The sequence below is a fragment of the Amia ocellicauda genome, chromosome 1 (assembly GCF_036373705.1).
Source record: "Amia ocellicauda isolate fAmiCal2 chromosome 1, fAmiCal2.hap1, whole genome shotgun sequence".
Classification (NCBI taxonomy): domain Eukaryota; kingdom Metazoa; phylum Chordata; class Actinopteri; order Amiiformes; family Amiidae; genus Amia; species Amia ocellicauda.
The window spans coordinates 44,993,918-45,008,743 of NC_089850.1; the positions used below are offsets into that span (position 1 = coordinate 44,993,918).

Here is a 14,826-nt window from a genome sequence, read left to right on the forward strand (position 1 = left end):
GAGTATGAACGCTGGTATTTCAATTTCTTGGAAATGATGATTACACAGGTCATAGTCACTCTCTAATTTAGGCTGAGGATTCCAATGAATAGCAGTCCTTTTTTGATACAGGTTCCCCATTCACTTGTGTATTTTTTCCATAGACTTAATTGAATCTGACTAAGCCAATTTCAAACAATTCTGCGGTTCCTTGGAGGTATTAAAAGCTGATGTCAATTAATTTTTCACCTTGTTCTAAAACTGAACTAGTGCCAGTGGCAACTGTTGTAAATGTAAATAATTTACTGTGTGCTTATAGCCCCACAAAGAGCTTTTCTGTGAAAGCTTCAGTTAGCCTCTTTAAAAAAAAAACTGTATGTATTAAATCTGTAGATTAACCATAATAACACTTGGCCCAACTGTTCATTTACATTAATTGATTGGTGTACCACTGTGCCGTTGATCTTCTGAGGAAACCTGATGGTAAGAATGATGAACCGGACGGTGTTAAAAGTATTGGGTAATTTTATGTATGTATGTATGTATTTATTTCCATAGCCCAGATATACCAACATTTTAGAATTATGGTCTAATCAACATGTCATGTTCCTTTATGTCTTAATTCCAGGAGTTCTGGCAGCATTATTCCTTGGCACAGCAACCGGCACTCATTGACCCAGCTGTGTGCAGTTTTTGAGTTTGAGTAGTAGTTGTAAAGTGGAGAACTGTCTTTACTGCTTAGCATGCTTTCTGGCCCAACTGGAGACAGTTTGTATTTGTGATGTAAGATGTGGTGCACTTCTTAGTCTGCTTTCTGGCTCTGAGGCCTCCTGATCACAACCGACCCAGTCACACTAGGGCCCACTAGAGCATTATGACCTGCAATACAGGGAGAGCTGCTGCTCTGACCTGACTGCTGCGGGCACCGCTGTGTTACATTGCGTAGTGTTTGTTGTAAGTCCATCTGGCAGGATAGTGACATTTAATTGCTCTTATTTAATTCCTTACCCAGCTTTTGTCCACTGGCCATTAATAATAATAATAATAATAATAATAAAAAAAAAGGTTGTTTGCATTTTCATTTCTTTGCAGTGCCTGAATTGCCATATTAATGCTTTTGAAGATCTTGTAACTCCCAATATCTTACAAGTACTGAGATTATGGTTTGCCATGAGGACAACCTGCACAGAGAACATTTTTCAAATTTTCTTTCTAACTGCATTTGAGGAGGATCATACCTTATTCCTTTTAATTACAGTATTGTTTCAACTTTTAATGTCTTTATTTTTTATTTTTATAAAGAGAGGTCCTTACATGTAGGCAGATTTATTAATGCTGATTACATTGTGGATGTGAAGGTGGCTTTGGACTAAAAACGTATAGTTTTGGGTAAGATTTTATGTGGTCAAAGTTGCTGAATGGCTACAGTAGTAAAATAGGAAATTACATATTTTTTTGTAAATCCTTATTGCCATTCCCTGTTTATAACTCTTGAGACCTTTTCAACAACAGGACACCAAGACCTGTGATTTCAAAATAGTGCAATCTCTTAAATGTGAATTATAGATCTTAGACTACAGTATTTTGTACTATTTATAGTAGTGTTATATATTTTTTTTGTGGGAGATCAGGGTTAATTTATGCATATTTCTGTTTTGTGGGTCAGTAGAGAATATTTTAGCATTGTTTAAAATTTAATTGGAGTTATAAATGAAATTTCGGGAGATCTCGCCCACAGCACTTATGAATACGGGACTCAAATGGCTCAAATGTTGCTTCATATTCCTCTATTCTCCCCAAACACTGTGGGGCTGGGGCTGGGGCTGGGGCTGGGGTCAGGGTGGGGGGCTTCGACCACAAGACCTGATCGTCCCTTTAGCCAAGCAAAGTTCAAGCCAAATCTGAATACATTTCACTCTATCCTTCAAAGTCTTGTCATGGTTATGCTAAAGCTTCTGATATATCCAGTATCTAAGCAATAAACTGCTTGCAGTTCTGTAAATGTTTTCTGGATATTTTTAGTTTATGAAATCTCCTTGTACATGTGTTAGCCTCACAGGTTTCCAGTAAATGTGAAGGAACTTGTTAATATCAAATTATTTTAATTTATTTTCAACATGCACGCTTTTGTTAACGGATTGGCATTATCAATTATGTATTTTGCTCAGACGTGTTTCTATATGGCTTATTTTTGTTTGTACCTCACTTGAAAGTTTGTGCTGAAACGTAGCTATGTACGAGTAACTTTTTTCACATTGGGTTTTATCTGTAACCGTTCCTCACAAACAGCAAAATTCCAGCTATTCCCAAGACCACTTCCCTCATTTTAACTGACGTTTTAGATTTCTTTTCATCAGTAAACCATCATAAGCAAACAAGCAGCAATAAAATCCAAGGTTACTGGATTAAATAGGTGGCGTACTCTGGTTTGACATTGTAAAGCTAGCATGAGTGATTAAAACAAACAAACATTTACCAGTAGAAGGGGAACTGTGAAATTCCTGCCTTATAAGGCAAGAAATCCATTTTTTTTTTTTTTACATTATCTTACTGTATCTATCCAAAGGTCCTGTTCTGCTACTCATTAGTATTGATGTTATTAATGGCAGTATAGAATTTTGAGTTAGCAGGAAAATGTTAAGTTTGCTCCCCATTTTATGAAACGAGCCATAACTTTTTTTAAGGGCAGAGTAATGTTTATTCTCTGGTTGACTTTTCTTTTGTCCGACATTTCTTCTGCTCTTGATGAGGTGGTTTTGTAAAAAGTGTCTAGAAAAGATCATTTAATATTTCTGTTGCTGAACAATTCGGGCTCTGCCTTGTCTGTACACAAACAGACTGAACTCTGGCATAGCAAGCTCGGTAGAGTGCTCTTCAAAATAGCTTAATGCATTTTGCTCCATAGTAGAATTTGCTTTAGGTTTTCTGGAAGTTTAAAGGTGGAAATAAAAACCCTGACAATGCAAAAACAATTAAAATTGTGGTGTACTTTTTCCAATTTTTTTTTTTTTTTTTAACAGGACTGGAGGTGACTTGAGCTTTCACCTGTGGCTTTAAAAAGTAATTGCTCTCAGATGGATATGAACTCAAACAATTTACAGTGCCAGTATTTTAAAATACTGTTGAAGTTGACTTAAACTTATAATGGAGTTGTAGATATTTTATCATGGCATTATCATGCGTAAGGCATTAGAAGTAAACTTCTACTCACTTATATTCACAAATGGCAGGTAACTGAACTGAACAGCTAACACTAACACAGTATTTTGTGGGAGCAGTGCCTTTCAGGGTACAACTGACAAAAAAACAGATTAAGCTACAGTCTTCAATTGACACCAGTTCTGACGAATGGTGTGAAATGTGTTTTTCTTTGACCAGAAATCAGCCTACCCCTAAGTGGCTCATGATTTTATGTATGCATTTGTTTAAAATGAAGACCACAGCTTAATGCAGCCCTTAACATATTTTACTGTACTATTAATGGATAACTCATTCTGTTTCAAAGAGGCAATGAATCAGCTCTTACCAGACATTACATTTATTGTAGTCCCTTGCCCAGGGAATTCCTTTCGGCTGATTCAAACCTCTGTCACTTTCTCACCACTTACTATATGTTCCCCTTCACCCTCCTGCAGTGCTGGACTTTCCTCTGGGTGTGATGTCCTGAATTGTATTATGATTACTGTGTGCTCATCACCTCTCTTCTTTCAGCTTAATCAGATAGCAGATAGCCCTCTTAATGGGGAATTGTTTAGGTTTACAGACAAGCAACACAGTTGGGGTCGAGTGAAGGCCACTCGTTCTCGTGCTCGCTCGGTCTCTTTGATGGAGAGAGCTTTTTTATTTTCTATCTATACATTTTACTTCCCTTTAACATAATCTATTTCTTTTATCTACATATGTTTATCTTTTGAAACCTTTTTTCTGGTGGAAGTAGGAACACATCACCACACAGTAGCCTAATATTAATGTGAACTAGCAAAGACTTGCCTTCTGTTCCACCTGTTTTCTGTAATTGAACAGGTTTCCTTTGACAAGGTTTCAATAATCTGAAAAACATGGCCTTTGAAGAGAGTGAATCTGATCTGCCGTTGACTAATCGGTCTACTGCTTTACTTTGCCTTGTTCAGTTCCTCCTGACTACAAAGAGTGACATCTAGCCTTTTAATTGATTCATTGAAGGACAGAAAGTTTAGCCACTTCAGTGCTAGATGCTTGTACAGTGTTCATCCTTTAAACATCAACCTGAGTTTCTTGGGGTGTGGGATGGCAAGTCAGGAGCCAAATGGGAGAGAGACCTGAAACAGCAGTGTCTGAGAATGAGAGTGAAGTGGTGAGTGGTGTTGGCATTGTGAAGATCTGTTGAAAGGTCTAGAAGAATTAGGATGAGAATGAAGTGTCTTAAGCAGTCAGTAGAAGTCTCTGGAAAGGGTATAGCCAGACAGCTGGTAGTGAACTGCTCATTGAAGAACATCACTGGGGAGGGAGTCCTGGTGATAGTTCTGGTAAGGGCAACCATCAGGATAAGGCTTTCTGAGAACAGGTGCTAGGGGGGGCATTTTCAAAAAGGCACTGAAAAGGCAGGAGAAATGGTCTGGAGGAGGCGAGTCTGGATAGGACTTGTGGAACTCGCAATAGGCCTATGATCCAGAGGCAGGAGTGGAGGTCAGAGTTGGACAGGCTGCAGAATGAGAAGGTTGGGATGTTGGGCTTGGGAGGATTTGAGTTGTGTAATGCTCCCCTTGTCCCAGAAGGCCACGGTCCTATGGATTTTCATTGGTATTTTAAGTGAACAGCTCAAGACTGAAATTTGTTTGGTTTTTAAGAAAACTATTGAATAAAACGCACAAGACAAGGCCTTCATGAAATGTTGTGTACTCTTCTGTATTGATGATAATCCACTAACTGTAAACGCTTCATTTTATAATCCTGTAGAAATCTCCAGTCATATGCTTACTATAAAACTGTCTGACAGCATTTAATAGTTCCTAAGTAGAATGCTGCTTTTATTTTTTGTCTGTGTTAATTAAGATAAAACTTTGTACTTCAAGGCAAGATGGGCATCCTGATATTTGGGTTGCTATGGTTTCAGAACGATTAGTAGACCAGTGTTTTTGTGGCCAGAACATTTTTAATGGAATAAATTGCACCACCATTTTTGGAAATAATTACTTGCATGACTTATTAGAGGCAACAAAGTGGAGATTGTGGCACTTATTGGTGTTACTTTGTAAATGACAGTATTCTTCATTATATTTTGGTAAAGACTAACTTTTTTGTGGTTCTCCATTTCCCCGAACGTGGCAAAATGAAATGGAGGAAGTGTGGGATTTCTAATGTGATTTGTGATCTCTAATGAACTGATGGCAGGTTGGGTATTTCCAACAGTAGCATCATGCTCCAGGCAACAGAAAACAAGAACAACAAGCTTTGCAAAACAATGGAAGCAGTAACTAAACCAACCTATTCATAATAACAAAGGTTACCATGCACATAAAACTGAAGTGCCTCATAAATGGAGACTTTAAAAGGTCGAAGATGCACTATGGCATAACCTTCATAACGAAACTAAGCATCGTGTTAATATTTACCTTTTCGCTGCTTGCTTTGTGTTCTCTAGGACTTCACTAATGATTTGGCTGGGATAAGTGGAAATGGTTGGAGGCTTGTATGGTCCTAATTTGAACTCTTACATGATTTAGAAGGGAGACTTGACCCAATTCCCCCTCCCCCCCTTATTCAATATTTTATAGGAATTAAAACCATTCATAATGCAGTAGTTTGTGTAGTATTAATACTATCAAGCTAAATGCATAAGAGGGGCATTACAGTGGGTGATAATCTAACTAATATCCTTCCCCCCTTACCTCTTTACTCAACAACCTTGGTTCAGGCTCAGCTGACTACATTAAGAAAAAGTACAGGCTTTTTTAGCTACCTCCTTTTACAACACAATTATACTTTTACTACTGTTATATTGAAGTATGTTCTTCACAGATAGTTTTTTCCAGTTGCACCAGTGTGTGTAGTAATGTGTTCTAGTGGTGCCTCACTTGTCTGTCAGAAGTGAATGTGCCAAACTGAACAGGAAACCTATTGGTCTCACCTTTTAATTGTTTCTGTTTTTCCAGTAATGGAGTGGGGAGACGATGTGAAACCTATTTCAGAAGAGGAAGCCATGGTGATAGTCAACCATCAAGCCACGGGTGATGTGTGCACCCTAATGATGTGCCTACAGGACAAGGGAACGGTAGGTTGTCTAACCGCGCCCAGCTCCGCTCCCAGAGCTTTGTAGCCCGTGGCTACATTTGCAAAATGAAATTCCTGCGAGTCCTATCAGTGACTAAAGAACCAGGAGATAGACGTGTGCTGCCTTTGAAAGCCCAGTTTACATTTCTAGCATTGATGTAAAAGATCAGGAAAACAACTTTCCTTCTACTCTTGGAGGGAAAACAAAATACATAGATATACTGCCTGGAATTGGCCCAGTACCTGGAACTGAACCCGTTCCAGTCGGAGCACTGCCATTCATTTACAATCAATAGATCCACTTATTATAATCACTTATTGTAATTAACTGCAGGCAGATAATCAATGTGAAGATCCTTCTACTGTGGAAAAAGCAAACTGTATCAAGGGTTTTGTTAGAAATATAAACCCCTGACAGCACGAAAGTGTACTTTTTCATTATTTTTGCTTTTCTCCCCCACTCAGCACGTAATATACGCATATCAAAGAGAGTGAACACATGAAAAGTATATCTTGAATGAAAGTTAAAATAAACAATCCAATTGAATATGGCAGATGCTCCCTCCCTCCCCTTGGTTAACTGCCCACTCCCAGGCTTTTGAGAGAGGGGAGATCAGGAGTTAATTCAGCTTGTCCCCATCTCCCTGGAAAGGGCTGGTTCTCTATAGAAAAGCACGATCTGTTGTAAAACCACAGCAGTGATGCTTCTTGGACTCCTAAAGACACGGTTCCCTTAAGGCCCAGTGAACTGAAGGAGTCGACATACAAATGAAATGAACAGACCTGCTTTTAAATGTCTGGTTCAGTAGTCCTGTTAAAGTACATTGAAATTAAATTTGAAATATCTTGAAGAAATTTGTACACATTTACTTCAATGAGCAATTTCCTTAATTCTGCAAGTTTTTTTCTGTGTGTTTATTAAGAGGGTGTATTTGTTTCTTTTTACTCTCAGGAAGTTAATCCACACAGAAGGATATCCTCCTTGTTATTATTGCATTATGTGGTTTGAGTGGTGTTTTCTTTCTTTTAATTGAACACACATTGCCTTTGATAAATGCAATCAATTTGGATGGTTGTACTTTTTCATTAGTTTGTAAGACATCTCTGTTTGTGCAGACAGTAATGATAAAGGCTCCTCTCAGTCTTTTACTCTGTGAGCTTGGATCTGGAAAAAAAAAAATCAATATAAATAATACATTGATAAATCAAGATTGATTTTATGATGAAAAATAATTCCCTTACCATCTTTATTCTGTTCTTACTCTCTCCCTCTCCAGGTGGTCCAAAAGATGATGTGGCTAATGGACCACATATTCAAATACACAAATTTTGGCCTAGTCTCTCTAATCCATGGAGATTTCTTTATCAGACAGGTAAGACAGGAAACTGAGCCCTTTTTAGAATAGATTCAGAAGTTGTAAGAAGGAAGACTTTTGAACCTTCTTATCAAACTTCCCCATAAGCTGTTCACTGGTTGGAAGTGATTTAGTCTAGTTAGTGGTTAAATGTTGTAATATAGAACTACACCTCCTTCTATAGTGGCTGATCCATCAGATGTCTGCAGGACTGTAGGACATTGTCCATGCTAGGTGCTCCAGCCACTGATATATGGTTGCTCTCTCTGGCCTGTAGAGTACAGTCTCTTCAGTAAAGCGCTCCATTGTGGCCAGTCTCTCTGGCAGGACTTGCGTGTCTTTGGAAATGCGCTCGTTGTGGGGAGCAGCTGTCGTGTGTGTGATAGCCGCCCAGTCTCGGCATTCCCCATAAGCGCTCTCCACATGCTTAGTATGCCTGTCATGCTCTCCCTATGGGACTGCAGCATCTCCTCAGTTTTCTCCTCACGCACACTTCTCTCCCACCCTTCGTCTCTTGCTTGATCTCTGTTGGTCCAAGTCCTTCATTTATGCTCTACCATGGCAACTTTTGCTTATTGTATCAAGTGGCCTGAAAATGAACAAGAGAGCCTAAGAGAGCCTAACAAAATAATCAGTTTCAACTTGTCTTGTTTGGCTGACACACCCATTCAGATAATTTGTATAATTCAATTAGGTATTTATTTTGTTAGCTTTTGTTTTGTGAAATCTATTCCTTTGTTAATTTGTGTAAAATACCCCGGTGAAGGGTGCAGCCCACAGTCCATGCGTTGCTCACAGCCTGCGCCCCTCTCCTGCAGGGCAAACCGCACCGGGACAAGCAGCTGATCCTGCTGAAGGACCATTTAGACAAGTACTATCACAGCCGAGACCGCAAGTGGATTGTCCTTTTCCCGGAAGGCGGCTTTCTGAGGAAACGCAGGGAAACCAGCCAGTCTTTTGCCAGGAAGAGCAACCTGCCGTACCTGACGCACGTCACACTGCCCAGGCTGGGAGCCACTCAGGTCATCCTGAAGACTCTTGGCCCTCAGCATGAGAACGGCAGCCTGGGGGCGGGCGACACCAGCAGAACAGGTACAGGCTTTTTTTTTTGGGCTTATTTTATTCATTTCCAATTGCATTTCTAATTGTGCTTGTTCTCTCATTGCTGCTTATTTACCACATTGAGTTATTATGGTAAGCATATAGTGCTACTGATTTTGACATGAATAATAAAGGTGATGTTTCACTTTCCTGGTTTTCTTGGCGTTTTGAAAAGCTCTGAGTCATTATATATATATTCGCTCGTTCAAGTAAAGCAAACCACTCCTAAAATAAATATTATTTGTAAAATATTGATTTAGTGTGCAGAATTAAAACCCAAACCCAGCACCAGAGCTACGTGGAACACTTGTAATAGGAGGTGCCATGAATAATGTGTGAAAATAACAACCTAAATCGTTTTCTTGAAAACTGCATATGACCTATGTATTTAAGTACATTTCAAATCATAATGAGGTGCACAGCTCAGGGTCTGTTTCCTGTTAATGTCAGAAATGATTTGGTGGAAAGTGGATATTTAAAAGAATCAAAACACCAAATGGAATTAACCAAGTTTGTTGTTTATTACAGCACTAATCTTGTCATTGTCCTTCAGGCAAAACTACTTCAATTTAAACCCACTAATAACATATTTTTAAAGCAGAATTTGTGACCTGTGGTATACCTCCATTGATTACATTTCATTTGACTTTAAACATATAATTTTGACTGTTTTTTGTCTAAAGCTTATTGGGGTCCATCATGTGCAATTGCAGTGCCAGGAAACCTTACCTGGGTATAATTATCAGGAGTATTGGTGTGTGTGGGGGAGTGAGGGGCACCTTATTAAAGCTCCATTTTGGATTCTATAACCCCCCTCCCTTTATTCTTTATTGCTGTAAAATCTTCAGTCAAGTGGGAAATTGAGAACACACGGGGGAAAGTTATGAATCTTCACTTCACTTACCCAAAATTTAAATATATTGTGTTCTTGTCTGTATTTGTGAGAACGTAACATTTTCTAATCAGTTGCCCATTTTGTCTGACATGGCGAGCTTGTGCAGCCCTGAAGCTCCACATTGTCCTGCTTGTCATGTGTGCACATGTGGAATTGCCTGGATACTCGTTCTGCTTCACAGCAGCCTTTCGAGGATGCATTAAATGCTGCTGAGGCACTCAAGACTTCACACAATCTCTTGAAGGCAGCATTTGCGAACATTTTTAGTTTTGACGGGGCTTAATCAAAGATCAGGTTTTTGTTTTAAATCCTCCTCACCTTTTGCCATCAGTCACCGTGACACCGACGAGTCAGGCTGACACGCACCTCGTCCAATCAGAGAGGGCTGACGGCAGCAGAATATGCGTGCACCGAAAACGGAATGGTGCTTTTAACTTCAAATGGAACCGGCCGTAACATTCCAGAAGCCTCTTGCGAATTGTTTCATCATCGTTGGCTCTTTTTCAGAAAGGGCCGAGTGGGGACAAATGCAAAACAAGCATGCATACAGACAGATATATTTCTTAGACCTTGCCTTTACAGTTAAAAACGCAGAAATGTGTAAGATGTTGGACTTCTTTGAAAAGATAGTGATTAAGCAAGCCTCTACTGCTTAAACAACTGCATCAATTAATTACTTTGTCACAGCACAAGTTGCCACAACCTAATCCTTGTCCACACAGGAAGCAGAATGACTCCTCTGCGAGTGCCAGGATCAGAGTGCCACCAAATTGTAATTAGAGATGTCTTATTCAGAGTTTCAAAGTCTGAGGGGAATTAGTCTGAAAGGGTCAGACCTATAATTTTGGTGTAATGTTTGAGCACTTATCCTCCTACTTTAATGAAGAATAAGTCTGTAATTTCCCCCCTTCCCAGAACTAATTTTGGGCGGAATCAAACATTGCGTAGGACCTGTTGCGGCCAATTATAATGCCACGCATCCTGAACTGTGAGCGGTCTCTAAAAAGTGGAATAACCAAACCAATCCCTGTTTTATTTCGGGGAAACTTGAGCTTTCTTGTTACAGAAAAGGTCAAAGAGAGAGGGCAAACTGGCTTCCTGAAGTGTAAAATAACCTGCCACTGCTCTGTTAGGCTGCACATACGACACCTGTCCCTGCCTTCGTGATTGGTTAAACCGGTTTCTAATAAGTGCTGTGAGTCTGCATCTCTGTCATTAGTATTGCCCCCTATTACCAGCACTCTCCCCCACACGTTATCACATCACCTCCCCCGGGAAATGTCAGTGGCTTAAAGTTTAAATATTGTCTTTACAGTTATTCTCAAAATTGGCATTAAGTCAGTGTTGTTGTTTCCAGTACAGAAGGTTTATTATAATAAGTCTGTCATTTGAGGTCACACAGTATATGAATATTTACTTTTGAACTCGTCAGTGATTCTTTAAACTACTTTTTTCCGCAAGATCAGGAAGCGTTTTCCTCCCTCTGTCACAATCCAGGTTTTACCATGTTAAGTGATTGGGATTTTGGCCCTCCAAGCCTAACCTTTCCAGTCCAGTGCCTGTGTGCCCACTTCACGATTTGTCTGACATTAGTCTAATTGCTGTTTTCTATTATTAGAAAACCTTTCCTGGCTTTGGTTCCAGTTTGCTGATTTGCTGTGCAGCCCTTTTTACTTTAACTAGCAGGCAAAGTGAACTGAGCAGCAGATTTTTGCTTTGTGAATCTTCACTGAAGTTCCTTATCTTGTGAACATATCGATTCCCAAATGCAAATGAACCCCGTTTGGTGATAAGGGCATTGGAAAATGTGCAGTTTGTTCGATTTTTAAAGGGGAAGTACCTGTGGTTCCAGCAGTCTTAATCTCCCTGTACACACAGCTAACAAGAAACCTTCAGTTAGTTTTTGTTTCTTTCAGTTCTTTCCATTTTTCAGGTGTAAAATATTTTGAGACTACTACCTTTGCTTTGCCAAAACCCCTTATCCTTCGAGCACATGAGTTCAAGAGCAGAATGTAAACTGTACAGGACTAATGTTCTTTGCTATCTTTGCAAGTGCCCAAGTTGGTCTTGTCCATAAACTCCCCACAGTATGGCTGCTGTGTTCAGTAGAAGTCCAGGCCTGTGTGACATGGGTAAGACATGGGTTAACGGTCACCAGTATCACCATCCTTGACTCACACCAAGCCAGCAGAGATTGTAGAATGTTAGGTCTAACCTACCGTTGACTTTATCATCAAAGGCAGGACAAGGTAGAAAAATCTATGCAAATTCCTAGGTTTCGAGAGTGGTGTGACATGCCCTCCCAGTACCTGTATGCAAACATGGTGTTCTGCTGGAGTTGAAAGGCATCATGCTGTGGCGTACCGAGTAGCTGAAATGGTGTCACTCATGCCAGTTAGGCTTGCACAACTTTGGCAGGCTTTGAAAACCACACGCACTGCCTGCTTTGCCTCACACCCCCATGTGTGAGGATCTGGGCCTAGGCTTTTCTAATGTATGAAATGCATGCTGAATGACCAGCCCTTCATATAGTACAAAGCCAGTTAAAGTATTTATTATTTGATATGAAAATTACACTTTTCATTCTTTTAATAACTTTAAGGTCACAAGGAGCAAAATATCCAGGCTGATGTCAAGCACTCTACTGTCACCCTTTGAAAGGCTTTTCTGATTGCTGTGGAATTGTATTGAGCTTTGCATCTTTCCAGTGTGACCACAGAAATAAACAAGGTCCACTGTTGTAAAAGAGCTTGCGTTTCAAATGAAATACTCCCAGTTATTTAAATAGCCACTGAAAATGCTTGCACAATTGCAGTGGTTTCAACTGTAGACCCTTTCTGAGCTTTGACCCAGTTTGACACTTTTTTTAACCATTTTTAATAGTATTTGGAGTTAATATTACTTACATGGGTAAACCTTTTTCAGCTTTTGTTAGTTCTTAGTCCATTTTCCTTTTATAAAAAAAAAAAGTATATATAAAAGTTATATAATGCATTTAAAACAGGGAGAAAAAATACATTTAATCAAGAATTCTCTGAATGAATCAGTACAGTATTAATCTTGTATTTGCACAGTGTCCTTTTTTATTTATTTATTTATTTGTTTATTTATTTATTTATAACTAAATTCATAATCCCCTATGACCAGAGATGGGCAGTTTCCAGGATAACACATTCTTGGCACCACCGTCTGAAGATTAAGTGACTGTAAAAGCAATTTTATAACAACAATCGGAGTATAATGCAGGTGCTGCTTTACTTTAAGAATAGCCTGACTTGCTACTGAGGTATCGTTTTTTGTCTTCTAACCATAGGGCACATGTTACCTTATAAGGATAATTTGAGGAACTGAGCATGTAATGAATGGGCTTGTATCATTTGCATTGTACGCACAGCATTGCAAGGAAAGAAAATGCAAGCTGCAAACTGCAGTTTCTCTCTTGGAAGCCTGCAACGGTAATGTTTGTGTTTATAAAATCTGTGCGCTGGATGGCAACAGCAAATGGTTTAATTATGCGTGCCGAAATGGAACAAAAAAGGCATTGAAATAAAGCAACTTGTTTGTATACCGTCTGTTCTGGGGTAGGTTGAGGTCGATTTTCCACTTTCGATTCAGAATCCCCTTTTCAGACCTGGTTCCAAATTCTTATTCTTTTTGCCATTGACATCATGTGCTCTACTGGAATTAGAATTCTATTAAAAAATAAAATAAGAATTGTCCGCAGGCAACCCCAAATCTTTTGCAGAGAAATAATAATATTACTTCCTTTGCTAACTAAGATTTAACACAACCACTCTGACACACACAGTGCTTGAAAATGCATACATAACAATTATTTTATGTCAGCCAATGTGAGCAGAGAAAAATAACTATTCTGAAAAGAACCGAAAACGTTTAATTTCATTGACTTCATTATGCTGTATACCATAGTGCTGAACTAGAAGTTTTCAAAAACACTTGGCTTACTAGTTGTTACCTTATTTAAAACCATCTGTGTGAGATATATTTAAGTATACACATTTCACAGCTAGTTGTAAAGCAAATATGTTTCCTTTCTGATTCATGCATATACAATACAGACTTTCATACTACTTTTATTCCAAAAATGTCCAACACATTTAGGCAATGGGTGGGTTCCACAAAACTGGCAGGCAGTAAAGTTTGTATGATGTATCTCTGGCTGCTTTCCTGTTTGTTCTTAGGCCATTGATGGATCAGGTGAAGAAGTCTTGCAACTCATTTGCTAAATTCTGTAAGAGAGCTTCTAAAAATGATCCATATCAGACTGACTACCTTTGGAGTCGGGGCTGTACTGTAATGTCATGTCTGGGATGTTATACTTTCTTGTTGGGAATTGAGTTACTTTGTAGGGAGGCTCACTCCTGCACCAGCACAGGAGAGATGGACCATATACACGTCCTCTGAAATGGGCTTTTGTGAGCTGTGCTGCTGTTTTCACAATGTGAGCCCCGAACACAAACTGCAGAGCCGTCCTGTTGCACTGGACTCGTACGGCTCGCGCTGCTCACTGGTACCCTTCCAGTAACGGGCTGAAGAGACCTAGCCGGGCGAGGATTTGCCCTGCCTTGAGCTTCTGCGTGGAGCTTCTGATCACAGACACCTAGAGGCATAGCCTGCATGCCAATTGGTGATCTTGAGATCATGGGGCACACCATGTGCTCTGCATGGGAGCTTGTATTGGATCATTTTAAGTGGAATGTGGATATCCTTTTTACTATCCTGAATACTACCATTTCAATAACAATTTAGTATTTTTCTTTTTCTTTCTAGTGGAAAATTTGAATAGGATATTTTGTCAAATCCCTCCAGTTAGCTGTTATATAACCAGACTGTGTGTGTGAAATCGGATGCATGTGTATTCCTCAGCAGAAAAACGCCTCTGTACTGGCAAGTACTTGACTCTAAACATGGGATTTTAATAGGTGTTGACAAAGCTGGCCCTGTTTGAGTGAATCTGTATTCAGGGCAAATGTAGCCATGGCCGTGTTCCCTTTACAGACTCTACCTTCTTACCCTGAAAATCAAGATCATTGAGAGAATTTGCCAGAAGTAGTGATGCACCAACTTTTTCCTATAAGAAATCCACTGTGTAGTTCTTTCAGAGAGCATAGATAGAATGGCCTTTTAAGGTTAAACTTTCTCATCCCTGTGAATATTTATTTGCACAAGAAAACTTATTTTGGAATAAAGCGCCGTTCCAAATATTGTCCAGATTTTAAAACCTAT

The 14,826-nt window shown here is 39.4% G+C and overlaps 1 protein-coding gene across 1 annotated transcript in view; it reads left to right on the forward strand.

The window, feature by feature from the left end:
* Positions 1-14,826, forward strand: part of lpgat1 (lysophosphatidylglycerol acyltransferase 1) — a 47,262-nt gene that overhangs the window by 11,648 nt on the left and 20,788 nt on the right. Inside the window, exons 4-6 of the mRNA XM_066706566.1 lie at positions 6,111-6,229; positions 7,506-7,601; positions 8,402-8,675. Of these exons, the coding sequence (XP_066562663.1) occupies positions 6,111-6,229; positions 7,506-7,601; positions 8,402-8,675 (489 nt within the window). The remainder of the gene's footprint in view (positions 1-6,110; positions 6,230-7,505; positions 7,602-8,401; positions 8,676-14,826) is intronic.